At 49.3% G+C, this 18,837-nt stretch overlaps 2 protein-coding genes across 2 annotated transcripts; both read left to right on the forward strand.

The window, feature by feature from the left end:
- The first annotated feature begins 45 nt into the window (after nucleotides 1-45).
- Nucleotides 46-10,320, forward strand: LOC141731619 (armadillo repeat-containing protein 5-like). Its single transcript, XM_074558031.1, has 4 exons — nucleotides 46-492; nucleotides 6,230-6,340; nucleotides 9,222-9,701; nucleotides 10,316-10,320. Exons 1-4 carry the CDS (start codon nucleotides 216-218, stop codon nucleotides 10,318-10,320), a joined length of 873 nt encoding a protein of 290 aa, XP_074414132.1. The 5' UTR covers nucleotides 46-215.
- Nucleotides 10,321-10,750: 430 nt separating this feature from the next.
- Nucleotides 10,751-18,129, forward strand: LOC141731673 (uncharacterized). Its single transcript, XM_074558094.1, has 4 exons — nucleotides 10,751-12,129; nucleotides 13,100-13,587; nucleotides 16,655-16,877; nucleotides 17,997-18,129. Exons 1-4 carry the CDS (start codon nucleotides 11,042-11,044, stop codon nucleotides 17,998-18,000), a joined length of 1,803 nt encoding a protein of 600 aa, XP_074414195.1. The 5' UTR covers nucleotides 10,751-11,041; the 3' UTR covers nucleotides 18,001-18,129.
- Nucleotides 18,130-18,837: the final 708 nt, after the last annotated feature.

Raw genomic sequence — 18,837 nt, forward strand, 5'->3', positions numbered from 1 at the left:
GCCAGTCACCCTCAAGCCCCGCCCCTCTCCCATCACCCCCCGCGCGCGCCGCGTCCCTCCCCCTCTCCCTTCCCCCGCTCTCTCTGTGCCCCCTCCCCGCCGTTCCCCCCTCCCCGCTCTCCCTTTCCGCCCGTTCCGCCCCTCACCGTTCCCCTCTCCCCCCGCTCTATTTTTTTCCCCGTTTTCTCCCGTTTTTCCCCCATTTCTCCCCCACCATGTCCGAGTCCCTGGGCTGGTGCGTGGAGGCCGTGCGGGCCGCGGCCGAGCCGTCGCTGTCTCGGGCGCTGCTGGCGCTGCGGGCCCGGCACACGCGGCGGGCCGGGGGCCCCGCGCGGTTCCGGGAGCGAGGGGGGCTCGGGCCGCTGCTGGAGCTGGTGGGGCCCGAGAGGCCCCGGAGGGTGCTGGAGCTGGCGCTGAGCGTGCTCGGGAACTGCTGCACCGAGCCCGGCTGCCGGCGCCAGGCCCGGAGCCTCGGAGGGGTGCCGCGGCTGGGTGAGTCAGGGGGAAAAGTGGCGGGTATGAGGGAAAAAGTGTCAAGTGTGAGGGGAAAAGTACCGGGAATGAGGAGAAAATGCCCGGTATGAGGGGAAAAGTGGCCGGGAATGAGGGGAAAATGTCCGGTGTGAGGGGAAAAGTGGCCGGGAATGAGGAGAAAATGTCCGGTGTGAGGGGAAAAGTGCCGAGAATGTGGGGAAAAGTGTCCGGAGTGAGGGGAAAAGTGTCAGGAATGAGGAGAAAAGTGTCAGAAATGAAGGGAAAAGTGTCGGGTGTGAGGGGAAAAGTATGCAGTGTGAGGGAAAAAGTGTCGGGTGTGAGGGGGAAAGTGCCGAATGTGAGGGAAATTGTGTCAAGTGTGAGGGAAAAGTGCCGGGAGTGAGGGAAAAAGTGTCAGGTCTGAGGGGAAAAGTATCGAGAATGTGGAAAAAAGTGTCGGAAATGTGGAGAAAAGATTCCGGTGTGAAGAAAAAAGTACCAGGAATGTGAGGAAAAGGGTCCGGTGTGAGGAGAAAATGTCCGGAGTGAGGGAAAAAGTGTCAAGTGTGAGGGGAAAAGTACCGGGAATGTGGAGAAAAAATCAGGAATGAGGGGAAAATGTACCAGGAATGTGAAAATAATATCGGGAATGAGGGAAAAATGTACCGGCAATGTGGAGACAGGTGCCCGGTGTGAGGGGGTAAGGGCCGGGCTAAGAGAAGACAAGTTAGATGTCCGGGAAAAAATGTCAATTTTGAGGGGAAAAGTATCGAAAATGTGGAGAAAAGTGTCGGGAATGTGGAGAAAAGCGTTGGAAATGTTAAGAAATGTGTTGGGTGTGAGGGGAAAAATGCCGGGAATGAGGAGAGAGGGGCCTGAAATGTCGGGCGTGAGGGGAAAAGTGCCGGGAATGAGGGGAAAAATGTCGGAAATGTGGAGAAAGGTGTTGGGAACGAAGAAAAAAGTGCCGGGAATGAGGAGAAAAGTGCTAGGAATGTGAAATAATATCGAGAATGAGGGAAAAATGTACCGGCAATGTGGAGACAGGTGCCCGGTGCGAGGGGGAAAGGGCCGGCATGAGAGGAGATGGGTCAGGTGTGAGGGGAAAAATCTCAATTGTGAGGGAAAAAGTACCGAAAATGTAGAGAAAAGTGTTTGGGATGTGGAGAAAAGCGTTGGAAATGTGGAGAAAAGCGTTGGAAATGTTAAGAAATGTGTTGGGTGTGAGGGGAAAGTGCCGGGAATGAGGGGAGAGGGGCCTGAAATGTCGGGTGTGAGGGGAAAAGTGCTGGGAATGAGGGGAAAAGTGTCGGAAATGTGGAGAAAGGTGTTGGGAATGAGGAAAAAAGTGCCGGGAATAAGGAGAAAAGTGCTAGGAATGTGAAATAATATCGTGAATGAGGGAAAAATGTACCGGCAATATGGAGACAGGTGCCCGGTGTGAGGGGGAAAGGGCCGGCATGAGAGGAGATGGGTCAGGTGTGAGGGGAAAAATCTCAATTGTGAGGGAAAAAGTACCGAAAATGTAGAGAAAAGTGTTGGGGATGTGGAGAAAAGTGTTGGAAATATTAAGAAATGTGTTGGGTGTGAGGGGAAAGTGCCGGGAATGAGGGGAGAGGGGCCTGAAATGTCGGGTGTGAGGGGAAAAGTGCTGGGAATGAGGGGAAAAGTGTCGGAAATGTGGAGAAAGGTGTTGGGAATGAGGAAAAAAGTGCCGGGAATAAGGAGAAAAGTGCTAGGAATGTGAAATAATATCGGGAATGAGGGAAAAATGTACCGGCAATGTGGAGAGACAGGTGCCCGGTGTGAGGGGAAAAGGGCCGGCATGAGAGGAGATGGGTCAGGTGTGAGGGGAAAAATCTCAATTGTGAGGGAAAAATTACCGAAAATGTGGAGAAAAAGTGTCGGGAATGTGGAGAAAAGTGTTGGGAATGTGGAGAAAAGCGTTGGAAATGTTAAGAAATGTGTTGGGTGTGAGGGGAAAGTGTCGGGAATGAGGGGAGAGGGGCCTGAAATGTCGGGTGTGAGGGGAAAAGTGCCGGGAATGAGGGGAAAAATGTCGGAAATGTGGAGAAAGGTGTTGGGAATGAGGAAAAAAGAGTCCGGAATGAGAAGAAAAGTGCTAGGAATGTGAAATAATATCGGGAATGAGGGAAAAATGTACCGGCAATCTGGAGACAGGTGCCCGGTGTAAGGGGGAAAGGGCCGGCATGAGAGGAGATGGGTCAGGTGTGAGGGAAAAAATCTCAATTGTGAGGGAAAAAGTACCGAAAATGTAGAGAAAAGTGTTGGGGATGTGGAGAAAAGTGTTGGGAATGTGGAGAAAAGCGTTGGAAATGTTAAGAAATGTGTTGGGTGTGAGGGGAAAGTGCCGGGAATGAGGGGAGAGGGGCCTGAAATGTCGGGTGTGAGGGGAAAAGTGCCGGGAATGAGGGGAAAAGTGTCGGAAATATGGAGAAAGGTGTTGGGAATGAGGAAAAAAGTGCTGGGAATGAGGAGAAAAGTGCTAGGAATGTGAAAATAATATCGGGAATTAGAGAAAAATGGACCGGCATTGTGGAGAAAAGTGCCCGGTGTGAGGGGGTAAGGGCCGGGCTAAGAGAAGACAGGTTAGATGTCAGGGAAAAAATGTCAATTTTGAGGGAAAAAGTACCGAAAATGTAGAGAAAAGTGTTGGGGATGTGGAGAAAAGCGTTGGAAATGTGGAGAAAAGCGTTAGAAATGTTAAGAAATGTGTTGGGTGTGAGGGGAAAAATGCCGGGAATGAGGGGAGAGGGGCCTGAAATGTCGGGTGTGAGGCAAAAAGTGCCGGGAATGAGGGGAAAAGTGACAGAAATGTGGAGAAAAGTGTTGGGAATGAGGAGAAAAGTGCCAGGAATGTGAAAATAATATCGGGAATGAGGGAAAAATGTACCGGCAATGTGGAGACAGGTGCCCGGTGTGAGAGGGAAAGGGCCGGCATGAGAGGAGATGGGTCAGGTGTGAGGGGAAAAATCTCAATTGTGAGGGAAAAATTACCGAAAATGTGGAGAAAAGTGTCGGGGATGTGGAGAAAAGTGTTGGGAATGTGGAGAAAAGCGTTGGAAATGTTAAGAAATGTGTTGGGTGTGAGGGGGAAAAATGCCGGGAATGAGGGGAGAGGGGCCTGAAATGTCGGGTGTGAGGGGAAAAGTGCTGGGAATGAGGGGAAAAGTGACAGAAATGTGGAGAAAAGTGTCCAGTGTGGCAAAAAAGTGTCCGGAATTAGAAGAAAAGTGCTAGGAATGTGAAAATAATATCGGGAATGAGGGAAAAATGTACCGGCAATGTGGAGAAAAGTGCCCGGTGTGAGGGGGAGAGGGCCGGGGTGAGAGAGTGTGAGGGAAAAATATCGGGAAAAATTCCGGGAATGTGGAAAAAAATACCCGGAATGAGGGGAAAAGTGTCGAAAATGTGGAGAAAAGTGTCCGGTGTGAGGAAAAAAGTGCCGGGAATGGGAAAAAAGTGTTGGGAATGAGGAAAAAAATTGTCGTGAGTGAGGGAAAATGTCGGGTGTGAGGGGGAAAGGGCCGGGGATGAGGGGGAAAGTGTCGGAAATGTGGAAAAAAGTGTCGGAAATGTGGAGAAAATACCGGGAATAAGGAGAAAAGTGTTGGAAATATTGAGAAATGTGTTGGGTGTGAGGAGAAAAGTGTCGGAAATGAGGAAAAAATATCGGGAATGAGAGAAAATACCGGGAATGAGAGAAGCGGGCCAAGGGCCGGGTGTGAGGGGAAAAATGTCCGGAATGTGGAAAAAATATCCGGAATGTGGAAAAAATATCAGGAATGTGGGAAAAATGTGAGGGGAAAATTGTCGGGAATGTGGGAAAATATGAGAAAGGTGAAAAAAATATTGGGATTAAGGGGGAAATATGGAGTGTGAGGGGAAAATTGTCGGGAATGTGGGAAAATATGAGAAATGTGAGAAAAATATTGGAATTAAGGGGGAAATTGTCGGGAATGTGGGAAAAATATTGGGATTAAGGGGGAAATATGGAGTGTGAGGGGAAAATTGTCGGGAATGTGGGAAAATATGAGAAATGTGAAAAAAATATTGGAATTAAGGGGGAAATATGGAGTGTGAGGGGAAAATTGTCGGGAATGTGGGAAAATACGAGAAATGTGGAAAAAAATTTTGGAATTAAGGGGGAAATATGGAGTGTGAGGGGAAAATTGTCGGGAATGTGGGAAAATATGAGAAATGTGAAAAAAATATTGGGATTAAGGGGGAAATATGGAGTGTGAGTGAGGCGAAAATTGTCGGGAATGTGGGAAAATATGAGAAATGTGAGAAAAAAAATATTGGGATTAAGGGGAAATATGGAGTGTGAGGGGAAAATTGTCGGGAATGTGGGAAAATATGAGAAATGTGAAAAAAATATTGGAATTAAAGGGGAAATTGTCGGGAATGTGGGAAAAATATTGGGATTAAGGGGGAAATATGGAGTGTGAGGGGAAAATTGTCGGGAATGTGGGAAAATATGAGAAATGTGAAAAAAAATTGGAATTAAGGGGGAAAAATTCGGGAATGTGGGAAAATATGATAAATGTGAGAAAAATATTGGGATTAACGGGGAAATATGGAGTGTGAGGGGAAAATATTCGGGAATGTGGGAAAATATGAGAAATGTGAGAAAAATATTGGAATTAAGGGGGAAATATGGAGTGTGAGGGGAAAATTGTCGGGAATGTGGGAAAATATGAGAAATGTGAGAAAAATATTGGAATTAAGGGGGAAATATGGAGTGTGAGGGGAAAATTGTCGGGAATGTGGGGAAATATGAGAAATGGGAAAAAAATATTGGGATTAAGGGGAAAATTGTCGGGAATGTGGGAAAATATGAGAAATGTGAGAAAAATATTGGGATTAAGGGGGAAATATGGAGTGTGAGGGGAAAATTGTCGGGAATGTGGGAAAAATATTGGGATTAAGGGGGAGATATGGAGTGTAAGGGGAAAATTGTCGGGAATGTGGGAAAATATGAGAAATGTGAGAAAAATATTGGAATTAAGGGAGAAATATGGAGTGTGAGGGGAAAATTGTCGGGAATGTGGGAAAATATGAGAAATGTGAGAAAAATATTGGGATTAAGGGGGAAATGTGGAGTGTGAGGGGAAAAAAATGTCGGGAATGTGGGAAAATATGAGAAATGTGAAAAAAAAAATTGGAATTAAGGGGGAAATTGTCGGGAATGTGGGAAAATATGAGAAATGTGAAAAAAATATTGGGATTAAGGGGGAAATATGGAGTGTGAGGGGAAAATTGTCGGGAATGTGGGAAAATATCAGAAATGTGAAAAAAATATTGGAATTAAGGGGGAACTTGTTGGGAATGTGGGGAAATATCAGAAATGTAAAAAAAAATATTGGAATTAAGGGGGAAATATGGAGTGTGAGGGGAAAATTGTCGGGAATGTGGAAAAATATCAGAAATGTGGGAAAAATGTGAGGGGAAAATTGTCGGGAATGTGGGAAAATGTGGGAAAATATCAGAAATGTGACAAAAATATTGGAATTAAGGGGGAAATTGTCGGGAATGTGGGAAAATGTCAGAAATATGAAAAAAAAAATTGGAATTAAGGGGAAAATATGGAGTGTGAGGGGAAAAGCGCTGGGTGTGTCCTTTGGCCACAGTGTCCATCCTGGCATGGATTTCTGTCCGTGTGTCCGTCCCAATGTCCGTGTGTCCGTCCCAATGTCCGTGTGTCCATCATGACCTTTGCCCTCTGTGCCAGTGTCCATCCTGTCCGTGCCCGGTGTCCCCGAGAGCGTTGGCAACCGCGTCGCCCGGACCTTGGCCAACCTGGCCCTGGAGCCCGATGGGGCACGAGATGTGCTGGAGGCAGGTGAGGAGAAAATGGGAAAATTTTGGGGGGAAAAAATGGAAATTTTTGGGGATTTTTTGGGGATTTTTTGGGGGGTATTTGGGGGGAAATTGGGGATTTTTTTAGGATTTATTGGGGATTTTTTGGGATTTTTTGGGGGAATTTTTTGAGGGTATTTGGGGGAAAATTGGGGATTTTTTTTTTGATTTTTTGGGGGGTATTTGGGGGAAAATTGGGGATTTTTTGGGATTTTTTTTGGATTTTTTGGGGATTTATTTGGGGTATTTGGGGGTAAAGTGGGGATTTTTTTCGGATTTTTTGGGGGGTATTTGGGGGAAAATTAGGGATTTTTTTGGGATTTTTTTGTATTTTTTTGGGAATTTTTGGGGGGTATTTTGGGGAAAATTGGGGATTTTTTGGGATTGTTTTGGGAATTTTTGGGGGGTATTTGGGGGGAAATTGGGGATTTTTTGGGATTTTTTTGGGGAATTTTTCAGGGTATTTGAGAGAAAATTGGGGATTTTTTTGGGATTTTTTGGGGGAATTTTTTGAGGATATTTGGGGGGAAAATTGGGGATTTTTGGGGGATTTTTTTGGGGAATTTTTGGGGGTATTTGGGGGAAAATTGGGGATTTTTTGGGATTTTTTTGGGGAATTTTTTGAGGGTATTTGGGGGGAAATTGGGGATTTTTTGGGGGGATTTTTTGAGGGTATTTGTGGGAAAATTGGGGATTTATTGGGATTTTTTTGGGGAATTTTTGGGGATTTTTTTGAGGGTCTTTGGGGGAAAATTGGGGATTTTTTGGGGATTTTTTGGGATTTTTTGGGGGAATTTTTGGGAGTATTTGGGAGGAAATTGGGGATTTTTTGGGGATTTTTGGGATTTTTTGGGGGGTATTTGGGGGAAAATTGGGGATTTTTTGGGATTTTTTGGGGAATTTTTTGAGGGTATTTGGGGGAAAATTTGGGATGTTTTGGGGATTTTTTGGGATTTTTTTTGGAAGTTTTGGGGGGTATTTTGGGGAAAATTGGGGATTTTTTTTGGATTTTTTGGGGGGTATTTGGGGGAAAATTGGGGATTTTTTGGGATTTTTTGGGGATTTTTGGGGGATTTTTTGGGGGTATTTGGGGGGAAAATTGGGGATTTTTGGGGGATTTTTTGGGGGATTTATTGGGAATTTTGGGGTTTTTTTGGGGGGGGAATTTAGGGGAATTTTTTGGGGAAATTTTGGGAAATTTTGAGGGCAATTTTGTGGGCAATTTCGAGAAATTGGGAGGGGAAGTTTGAGGGGATTTTGGAGTGAATTTTGGGGACGATTTGATGGAATTTTAGGAAGTTCAGGGGGAAATTAAGGGGAATTTTGGGGGTGATTTGAGGGAATTTTGGGTGGGAATTGGGGGAATTTTGGGAAATTCAGGGAGGAATTTAAGGGGAATTTTGGGGGTGATTTGAGGGAATTTTGGGGGAGAATTTGAGGGAATTTTGGGACTGATTTGGGGGAATTTTGCCAACTTTGAGTGGGTCATTTGATGGCGATTTTCCGCCATTTTTGAGGCAATTTGATGTGAATTTTCCGCATAATCCCACCCTTAATTTTCCCCATTTTCTGCCATTTTTCCCTCTCCCCCTTCCCCATTTAACCCCTCAGGCACCGCTCCGGGAAATGAGGGAATTTTGGGAAATTCAGGGGGAAACTAAGGGGAACTTTTAGGGTGATTTGAGGGAATTTTGGGACTGATTTGGGGGAATTTTGGGAAGTTCAGGGAGGAATTTAAGGGGAATTTTGGGGGTGATTTGTGGGAATTTTGGGACTGATTTGGGGGAATTTTGGGAAATTCACGGAGGAATTTAAGGGGAATTTCGGGGGTGATTTGAGGGAATTTTGGGGGCAATTTGTGGGAAATTTTGGGACTGATTAGATGGAATTTTGGGAAGTTCAGGGAGGAATTTAAGGGGAATTTTGGGGGTGATTTGTGAGAATTTTGGGTGGGAATTGGGGGAATTCTGGGAAGTTCAGGGGGAATTTAAGGGGAACTTTTAGGGTGATTTGAGGGAATTTTGGGGAGAATTTGTGGGAATTTTGGGACTGATTTGGGGGAATTTTGGGAACTTTGAGTGGGTAATTTGACGGCGATTCTCCACCATTTTTGAGGCAATTTGTGGGAAATTTAGGGTGAATTTTGGAGGTGATTTGAGGGAATTTTGGGTGAATTTTGAGGGAATTTTGGGGACGATTTGATGGAATTTTGGGAAGTTCAGGGGGAAATTAAGGGGAACTTTTAGGGTGATTTGAGGGAATTTTGGGAAGTTCAGGGAGGAATTTAAGGGGAATTTTGGGGGTGATTTGAGGGAATTTTGGGGAGAATTTGTGGGAAATTTTGGGACTGATTTGATGGAATTTTGGGAAGTTCAGGGAGGAATTTAAGGGGAATTTTGGGGATGATTTGTGGGAATTTTGGGACTGATTTGGGGGAATTTTGGGAAATTCACGGAGGAATTTAAGGGGAATTTTGGGGGTGATTTGAGGGAATTTTGGGGAGAATTTGGGGGCAATTTTGGGACTGATTTGAGGGAATTTTGGGAAGTTCAGGGAGGAATTTAAGGGGAACTTTTAGGGGTGATTTGAGGGAATTTTGGGACTGATTTGGGGGAATTTTGGGAAATTCAGGGGGAATTTAAGGAGAACTTTTAGGGTGATTTGAGGGAATTTTGGGGGAGAATTTGAGGGAATTTTGGGACTGATTTGGGGGAATTTTGCCAACTTTGAGTGGGTAATTTGACAGCGATTTTCCGCCATTTTTGAGGCAATTTGATGTGAATTTTCCGCATAATCCCACCCTCAATTTTCCCCATTTTCTGCCATTTTTCCCTCTCTAATCCTTTTTCAATTTAACCCCTCAGGCGCCGCTCCGCTCCTCATCACCCTCACCACCACCTGCAGCACCCATGGGTGCCTCCTCAGCGCCGCCCGCTCCCTCCGCATCCTCAGCACCCCCTGCCCACCCCTCCTGTCCCTCGCTGACCGCGTCCGAGCGGCCGCAGCGCTCTCCGGCCGCTTGACCACCCTGTCCCCCACTGACCCCGCATGTCCGGCACTGACCAGAGCCCTCCACGCCCTGCTGGTCACTCCTGGCTCATCCACCGTGGCTCAAGCGGTCACTGCGGCCATTCCTGTGCTGGTCACTCTGGCCGGACGGCCCGGGCTGGACATTGGGGGTTCGGCCATGGCGGCGTTGGCAGCGCTGAGTGGACAGGGGGGGTTGCGGCCGCAATTGGGGGCGGCCGGAGCGGTGGAGGCGGCCATAGGGGCAGTGAGGAGGGGGCTGGGCATGGGAAATGGGGAGGGGGAGATGGGGGAGATGGGGGAGGGGGGGGGGAAATGTGAATTGGGGGGGGGTCAGAAATTTGGGGGTGGGGGTGGTGAATGTGGGGCTGATGGGAAATGGGGCGGGGGTCATAAATTTGGGGGTGAGAGGTGGGAAATTGGGGATTGGGGGTGTGAAATTGGGGATGGGGGTCCCAAATTTGAGGGTGAGGGTCCTAAATATGGGGCTGATGGTAAATTGGGTGGGGGTCAAAAATTTGGGGCTGATGGTAAATTGGGTGGGGGTCGCAAATTTGGGGGTGGGGGGTGTGAAATTGGGGATGGGGATGATAAATTTGAGGGCAATTCTAAATTGGGTGGGGGTCCCAAATTTGGGGGTGAGAGGTGGGAAATTGGGGATTGGGGGTATGAAATTGGGGAGGGGGGATATGAAACTGGGAGTGAGTTTGAATTGGGTGAGGGTCCCAAATTTGGGGGTGATGGTAAATTGGGTGGGGGTCCCAAATTTGGGGGTGAGGGGTATGAAATTGGGGGTCATAAATTGAGTGGGGGTCACAAATTTGGAGGTCAGGGTCCTAAATTTGGGGATGGGGAGAACAAATTTGGGGGTGAGGGTCCCAAATTTGGGGATGGGAGGTGTGAAATTGGGGGTGAGGGTCCCAAATTTGAGGGTGAGGGTCCTAAATATGGGGCCAATGGTAAATGGGGTGGGGGTCTGAAATTTGGGGGTGGGGGTCCTAAATTTGGGAGTGATTCTGAATTGGGTGAGGGTCCCAAATTTGGGGCCGATGGTAAATTGGGTGGGGGTCCCAAATTTGGGGGTGAGAGGTGGGAAATTGGGGAGGGGGAAATTGGGGCTGGGGGTGGTGAATGTGGGAGGAATTCTAAATTGGGTGGGGGTCCCAAATTTGGGGGTGAGGGGTGGGAAATTGGGGATTGGGGGTGTGAAATTGGGGGTGAGTTTGAATTGGGTGGGGGTCCCAAATTTGGGGGTGAGGGTCCTAAATTTGAGGCCAAACATAAATTGGGTGGGGGTCCCAAATTTGGGGATGGGGAGTCTGAAATTGGGGGTGGGGGTCCTAAATTTGGGGCTGATCCTAAATTGGGTGGGGGTCCCAAATTTGGGGCTGATGGTAAATTGGGTGGGGGTCCCAAATTTGGGGCTGATCATAAATTGGGTGGGGGTCCCAAATTTGGGGCTGATCATAAATTGGGTGAGGGTCCCAAATTTAAGGGTGAGGGTCCTAAATTTGGGGGTGGTCCTAAATTGAGTGAGGGTCCCAAATTGGGTGGGGGTCCCAAATTGGGGGGTGACGGTCCCAAATTGGGTGGGGGTCCCAAAGTGAACTGTGACCCCAAATTGAGTGGGGGTCTCAAATTGAGAGGGGGTCACAAAATGGGTGGGGGGTCTCAAATTAAGGGTGGGGATCCCAAATTGGGTGGGGGTCCCAAATTGAGTGGGGGTCCCCATTTGAATGGGGGTCCCCAATTTGGGTCTGGGGGTCCCAAATTAGGTGAAAACCCCAAATTTAAGGGTGGGGGTCCCAAATTTGGGTCTGGGGGTCCCAAATCCAGGACCAAGGATCCCAAATTTGGGTCTGGGGGTTCTGAATTAGGTGAAAATCCCAGATTTGGGTCTGGGGGTTCCCAATTTGAGTCTGGGGTCTCGACCCCCCAATTTGAGTCTGGGGGTCCCGAATCAGACAAAACCCCCAAATTTGGGTCTGGGGGTTCCCAATTGAAATCTCAGGGTTCCCAATTTGAGTCTGGGGTCTCCTGTCCCCAATTTGAGTCTGGGGTCCACACCCCCCAATTTGAGTCTGGGGGTTCCCAATTTGAATCTAAGGGTTCCCAATTAGGGTCTGGGGGTTCCCGATTTGGGTCTGGGGTCTCCTCTCCCCAATTTGGGTCTGGGGTCCGCACCCCCCGATTTGAGTCTGGGGGTCCCAAATCAGACAAAACCCCCAAAATTGGGTCTGGGGGTTCCCGATTTGAGTCTGGGGGTTCCCAATTTGAGTCTGGGGGTCCCAAATCAGACAAAACCCCCAAAATTGGGTCTGGGGGTTCTCGATTTGGGTCTGGGGTCCGCAGCGCGCAGTTCGAGGCGGGCGCGCATGCGCTGTGCCTACTGTGTCGCGAGGCCGTCAACCGAGGGCGCGTGCGCCGCTCGGGGGGGCTGCCCGCGCTGCTGGCGCTGCTGCGCGAGCCGCGCTCCTCCCCGCGCATGCGCCGCGCCGCCCTGCTGGCCCTCAGCGCCTTCGCCTGGGACCCGCCCGCGCTGCGGGTGATTGACAGGCGGGGGGCGGTGCCGCTGCTGGCGCGCGCCCTGCGCGCAGGCCCCGCCCCCAATCGCGCCGGGGGGGGGCAGCAGGAGGAGGAGGAGGAGGAGGAGGAAGAGAGAGAGGCGGCGTCGGCGGATTGGCCGCGGGAATTGGGGCTGGGGGCTGCCAAGGAAGCGGCGGCGGGCAGCTACAGGGGGCTCAGGTGAGTGGGGAGGGGGATTCACACATTGGGGAAGGGGCTTGGGATATTGGGGAGGGGTCTTGGGGGGGTTTGAGGGGGTTTGGGTGGGATTTGGGATATTGGGGAGGGGATTTTTGGAGGTTTGGGATATTGGGGAGGGGTCTCAGGGGGATTTTAGGGGATTTAGATGGGATTTGGGATATTGGGGAGGGGTCTCAAGGGGAGTTTGAGGGGGTTTTGTGAGGGTTTTGGGGGATTTTGAGAAGATTTTGAGGGAGTTTGGGATATTGGGGAGGGGTCTTGGGGGAGATTTTAGGGGGTTTAGGAAGGTTTGGGATATTGGGGAGGGGTCTTGGGGGGATTTTGGGGTTACTTAAGGGGAATTTTTGGGGTGATTTTGAGGTTATTTAATTGAAATTTTTGGGGTTATTTAGGGGGATTTTTGGGGTGATTTTAGGGAATTTTGGGAGTTATTTAAGAGGATTTGGGGGGTTATTTAAGGGAATTTTGGGGGTTATTTAAGGGGTTTTTGTATGTATTTTAGATAATTAAAGGAGAATTTTTGGGGTTATTTAAGGGGATTTTTGGGGTTTTTTAAAGGATCTTTTGGGGTTATTTAAGGGAATTTTGGGGGTTTTTTAAGGGAATTTTGGGGGTTATTTAAGAGGATTTTTGGGGTTATTTAAGGGAATTTTGGGAGTTATTTAAGGGGATTTTTGTATGTATTTTAGATAATTAAAGGAGAATTTTTGGGGTTATTTAAGGGAATTTTTGGGGTTACTTAATGGAATTTTTGGGGTTATTTAAGGGAATTTTTGGGGTGATTTTGGGGTCATTTAATGGAATTTCTTGGGTTACTTCAGGAAATTTTTGGGACCCATTTAAATGGCTTTTTAAGGGGATTTTTTAATATCATTTTAGGCTCATTTAACACAATTTTAGCTTTTTTTTTGATATTTTCTCACGGTTTAACCCCTTCCCTCCCACACAGGACCTGGCTCAGCAGCACCGGGGTTGAGCCCCGCCCCCCTTCACCGCTGGCCACGCCCCCTGACCCCGCCCCCTTAGCAGAGCCCCGCCTCTCAAAGCCCCGCCCTCCCTCGCTGCTCTCATTGGCTCTCCCCCCAATCCCCGCCCTCCTGACGGAGCCCCGCCCCCCGGAGGCTCCAGCCTTGCTCCTATTGGAGCGTTTGGCGCTGCCGCCCCGCCCCTCCCCGGCTCTCCCCTCCCCTCCCGTGCTCGCCGCCATCTTGGCTTACCTGACGGGGGCTCCGCGCCCTTCCCCCCGCGCCCCTCGCCTGCTGCAGCTTTTGGTGCAAAACCCGCAAATTTTGGGGCTCCTGGTTCGGGGGTTCGGCCCCTCCCTCATCCACTGCTGGCTCGTGCTGGGGGTGCGGCCCCGAGCGTGGGCGGGGGGCGCGGGGAGGGACCCCGGCCCCGAAATGGCGCCCGAGAGGAGGGAGAGGCTGAGGGAGCTCGGTGAGTGTGGCGGGAAAATGGGAAAATGGGGGATAAAATGCGGATTTTGGGGGGTTTGGGGTGGATTTTGAGGGGAAATTGGGGTCGAAAATGGGGATTTTGGGGGGAAAATGGGAAATTGGGGGGTTTGGGGGGAAGTTGGGGGGAAAAATGGGATTTTGGGGGGTTTGGGGTGGATTTTGAGGGGAAATTGGAGGGGTTTGGGGGGAAAAATGGGGAAATTGAAGGGAAAATGGGGAAATTGGGGGAAAAATGGGGAAATTGGGGGGAAAAATGGGATTTTGGGGGGTTTGGGGTGGATTTTGAGGGAAAATTGGGGGGTTTGGGGGGAAATTGGGGGGAAAAAGGGATTTTTGAGGGAAGTTTATGGGAAAAAATGGGATTTTGGGGGGTTTGGGGTGGATTTTGAGGAGAATTTTGGGGGAAATTGGGGGCAAAAATGGGATTTTGGGGAATTAGGGGTGGATTTGGGGGGGAAAATGGGATTTTGGGGGGTATTGGGGAAGAATTGGGGGGATTTGGGGGAAAACTGGAGAAAATTTGGGATTTTGAGGTGGATTTTGACGGGTTTGGGGGGAAAATTTGGGGATTTTGGGGGGTTTGAGGTGGATTTTGAGGGGTTCAGGGGGAAATTGGGGGGAAATTTTGGATAAAAATGGGAATTGGGGGTGAAATTTGGGGATTTTGGGGGAAATCGGAGGATATTGGAAGAAAATTATTGAATTTTGCGGGAGATTTGTGGGAAAATTGGAAGATTTGGGAGGATTTTGGGGATAAATGGGGAAATTGGGGGGAAAAATTGGGATTTTAGGGAATTAAGGTGGATTTTGAGGGGAAGTTGGGGGGGTTTTGGGGATTTGGGGGGAAATTGGGGGAAAAATTGGGATTTCGGGGAATTTGAGGTGGATTTAAAGAGGTTTGGGGGGAAATTTGGGGGGATTTGGGGTGAAATATGGGATTTTGGGTGGGTTTGGGGATAAAATTTGGGATAAAAATGGGAATTGGGGGGAAATGTTGGGATTTTGGGGGGTATTGTGGGAAAATTAGGGAGGTTTTGGGGAAGATTGAGGGTTTTGAGAGGGATTTTGGGGGAAATTTAGGGGAAAAAATGGGAACTTGAGGGAGATTTTAGGGGAAAATTGGGGATTTTGGGGGAATATTGGGTAATTTGAGGTGGATTTTGAGGGGTTTGGGGGAAAATTGAGGGGGAAAGTGGGGGTTTTGGGGGAAAATGAGATTTTGGGGGGAAAATAGGGGAAATTTTTTTGGGGCAAAATGCAATTTTAAGGGGAAAATTGAAAATTTGGGGGGATTTTGTGGAACATCGGGGAGATTTTAGGGGACAATCATGGGAAAAATGGGATTTTGGGGGGAATTTGGGAAAAACTGGGGGATTTGTGGAAATTTTGGGAGGGATTTAGTGTAAAAATTTTATTTTTGGGGCTGATTTTTCGCAAATTTCTTGCAATTCTCACAAATTTTGGGGGATTTTTTTGGGGGTTTTTTATTCTGGGGGGGTTGGGGCCATCCCCAAAACACCCTGGGGGGTTCCAGGTGAATTTTGGGACCCCCAGACCCCCAATTTTCCCCAAATTTTCCCCCCATAGGTGAGGCCCTGCTGCGCAGCCTGGCGGCCACAGCGGAATCTCCATTTGGGGTGGGGGTCCTGACCCACGGCCTGAAGTGTGGGAGCCCCCCGGCCCGGCTGGCCTGCGCTGCTGCCCTGCCCCTGCTGGCACGGTGAGACCCCTCCCCAAATTCCCACCCCAAAAAAACCCTGAAATCAGCGCAAAAATTGGCCTTGAAATGAGCGAAAATTGGCGCGGAATTTGCTCAGAAATCGAGTCAAAATTGGGCCAAAATCAGCTCAGAAATTGCCCCGAAAATACCCCAAAAATACCCCAAAATCACCCAAAAATCCCTCTCAAAGTTTGCAAAAATTGGCCTGAAATTTCCTCAGAAATCAACTCAAAATCGGCCCAAAATCACCTCAAAAATAGCCCCAAAAATCTCCCCAAAATCACCCAAAAATCACCCAAAAATTACAAAAAAAATCTCCAAAAATCGCCCAAAAATTACTGAAAATCACCCAAAAATTACAAAAAAATACCTCCAAAAATTGCCCAAAAATTACCCAAAATCACCGAAAAATTACAAAAAAATATCTCCAAAAATTACCCAAAATCACCCAAAAATTACAGAAAAATTGCTCCAAAAATCAGCCAAAATCACCCAAAAATCACCCAAAAAATCACCCAAAATTCCCCCTAAAATCACCCAAAAATTACCTCAAAAATACCCCCAAAAATCCGCCCTGAGATAGCCCCAAAATCCCCCCAAAATCACCCAAAAATTACAAAAAAATCCCTCGAAAATCAGCCAAAAATCCCCCAATAATTTCCCCAAAATCACCTCAAAAATAGCCCCGTAAATCCACCCCGAGATACCCCAAAATGCCCCGAAATCACTGCAAAAAATTCCCCTCAAAATTCACAAAAATTGGCCTGAAATTTCCTCAGAAATCGACTCAAAATTGACCCTAAATCACCTCAAAAATACCCCCAAAAATCCCTCCGAATTCACCCAAAAATTACAAAAAAATTCCTCCAAAAATCCCCCTAAAATCACCTAAAAATTACAAAAAAATCCTTCCAAAAATCCACCCAAAATCACCCAAAAATCACCCAAAACTCCCCCCAAAATCACCCAAAAATCCACCCAAAATCACCTCCAAAAATCCCCCCGAATTCTTCCAAAAATACCCCAAAATACCCATAAACTCCCCTCAAAATTCACAAAAATTGGACCGAAATTTTCTCAAAAATCGACTCAAAATTGGCCCAAAATCACCTCAAAAATCCCCTCAAAATCACCTAAAAATCACTCAAAAATCCTCCTAAAATCACCCAAGAATCACCCCAAAATCACCCAAAAATTACAAAAAGTACCTCCAAAAATCACTTAAAAATCCCCCCAAAATCACCCAAAAATCCCCCCAAAATTACCTCAAAGATACCCCCAAAAATCACGATATATCGCGATATAAATCCGCCATTTCTTCCTCCAGGCCGGGCTCTCCGCTGTGGCCCCTCCTCTGGGGTGGGGGCGGGGCGATGCCGCTGCTGCTCGGAGCCGCCATTGGTGCAGCGCGGGGAGAGGGCGGAGCCAACGGAGGGGGCGGGGCCAACAGAGTGGGCGGAGCCAAAGGAGGGGGCGGAGCCAAAGGAGGGGGCGGGGCCTCTCCTCCCCCCTCAGCCCTGGCTCTGTTTGCGGCCGCCGCCATTGGAAAGGTGAGGGGACATTGGGGGACATTGGGGGACATTGGGGGGACATTGGGGGACATTGGGGGACATTGGGGGGACATTGGGGACATTGGGGGACATTGGGGGGACATTGGGGGACATTGGGGGACATTGGGGACAATGGGGGGACATTGGGGGACATTGGGGGGACATTGGGGGGACATTGGGGGACATTGGGGACATTGGGGACATTGGGGGACATTGGGGGACATTGGGGGGACATTGGGGGACATTGGGGACAATGGGGGGACATTGGGGACATTGGGGACAATGGGGGGACATTGGGGGGACATTGGGGGACATTGGGGGGACATTGGGGGACATTGGGGACATTGGGGGGACATTGGGGACAATGGGGGGACATTGAGGGACATTGGGGGGCATTGGGGACATTGGGGACATTTGGGGACATTGGGGACATTGGGGGGACATTGGGGGACATTGGGGGACATTGGGGACATTGGGGACAATGGGGGGACATTGGGGGGACATTGGGGACAATGGGGGGACATTGGGGACATTGGGGACAATGGGGGGACATTGGGGGGACATTGGGGACAATGGGGGGACATTGGGGGGATATTGGGGGGACATTGGGGGGATATTGGGGGGACATTGGGGGACATTGGGGGGACATTGGGGGGACATTGGGGGGACATTGGGGACATTGTGGGGACATTGGGGGACATTGGGGACATTGGGGGGACATTGGGGGGACATTGGGGGACATTATGGGGATATTGGGGGGACATTGGGGGACATTGGGGACATTGGGGACATTGGGGGACATTGGGGGGACATTGGGGACATTGGGGGGACATTGGGGACAATGGGGGGACATTGGGGGACATTGGGGACATTTGGGGACATTGGGGGGATATTGGGGGACATTGGGGGGACATTGGGGACAATGGGGGACATTGGGGGACATTGGGGGGACATTGGGGACAATGGGGGGACATTGGGGGGACATTGGGGGGACATTGGGGGGACATTGGGGGACATTGGGGGGACATTGGGGGACATTGGGGACATTGGGGGACATTGGGGGGACATTGGGGGACATTGGGGACATTTGGGGACATTTGGGGTGTTTTGGACCCACAGGTGAGCGGCCATGGGGACACCAAGGACAATTTTGGGGACACCAAGAATGGATTTGGGGACATCAAAAATGGATTTGGGGACATCGAGGACACCCCTGAGGACATCAAGGACACCATTGGGGACATTGGGGACATTGGGGACACTTTTGGGGGGCTCTCACCTGGCCCCAAATGGCCCCAGGTGACCCCAAATGTCCCCAAACGTCCCCCAATGTCCCCAAATGTCCCCAAGTGCTGTCAGGCATTGTCACCACCCCCTTGCAAACGGTTCCGGATGTCACCAAATCCTCTGGAAATGGCCCCAAATCCCCCAAATTCCCATCCCCAAATGTCCCCAATGTCCCCAAATCCCTCTCAAGTGTCCCCAAACCTCCATAATCCCCCCAATTCCTTTTCCCAAATGTCCCCAAATGCCACTCAAACGTCCCCAAATCCCCCCCAAGTGTCCCCAAATCCCAATTCCTGTCCCCAAAAATCCCAAATGTCCCCAAACCCCCCACAAACGTCCCCAAACCCCACTCAAATGTCCCCAAACCCCTCCCCAGTGTCCTCAAATCCCCCAAATTCCTGTCCCAAAGTGTCCCCGGACCCCTCCCGGGTATCCCCAAACCCCCCAAATTCCTGTCCCCAAATGTCCCCAAACCCCTCCCCAATGTCCCCAAATCCACCCAAAACGTCCCCAAATCTCCCAAATCCCCCAAATCCCCTCCAAACGTCCCCAAGCCCCCCAAATTCCTGTGCCCAAATGTCCCCAAATCTCTCCCAAACAACCTCAAACCCTTCCCAAGTGTCCCCAAATCCCCCAAATTCCTGTCCCCAAATGTCCCAAATATCCCCAAATC

The sequence above is a fragment of the Zonotrichia albicollis genome, chromosome 24, assembly GCF_047830755.1.
Source record: "Zonotrichia albicollis isolate bZonAlb1 chromosome 24, bZonAlb1.hap1, whole genome shotgun sequence".
NCBI classification, from domain to species: domain Eukaryota; kingdom Metazoa; phylum Chordata; class Aves; order Passeriformes; family Passerellidae; genus Zonotrichia; species Zonotrichia albicollis.

Coding starts and splice junctions, on each gene's coding strand:
- LOC141731619 (XM_074558031.1), top strand. CDS start 216: ATGTCCGAGTCCCTGGGCTGGTGCGTGGAGGCCGTGCGGGCCGCGGCC. Junction 493..6,229: donor CGGAGGGGTGCCGCGGCTGG/GTGAGTCAGGGG, acceptor CCTCTGTGCCAG/TGTCCATCCTGTCCGTGCCC. Junction 6,341..9,221: donor ACGAGATGTGCTGGAGGCAG/GTGAGGAGAAAA, acceptor TTAACCCCTCAG/GCGCCGCTCCGCTCCTCATC.
- LOC141731673 (XM_074558094.1), top strand. CDS start 11,042: ATGGGTGGGGGGTCTCAAATTAAGGGTGGGGATCCCAAATTGGGTGGG. Junction 12,130..13,099: donor GGCAGCTACAGGGGGCTCAG/GTGAGTGGGGAG, acceptor CCTCCCACACAG/GACCTGGCTCAGCAGCACCG. Junction 13,588..16,654: donor GGAGAGGCTGAGGGAGCTCG/GTGAGTGTGGCG, acceptor TTCTTCCTCCAG/GCCGGGCTCTCCGCTGTGGC.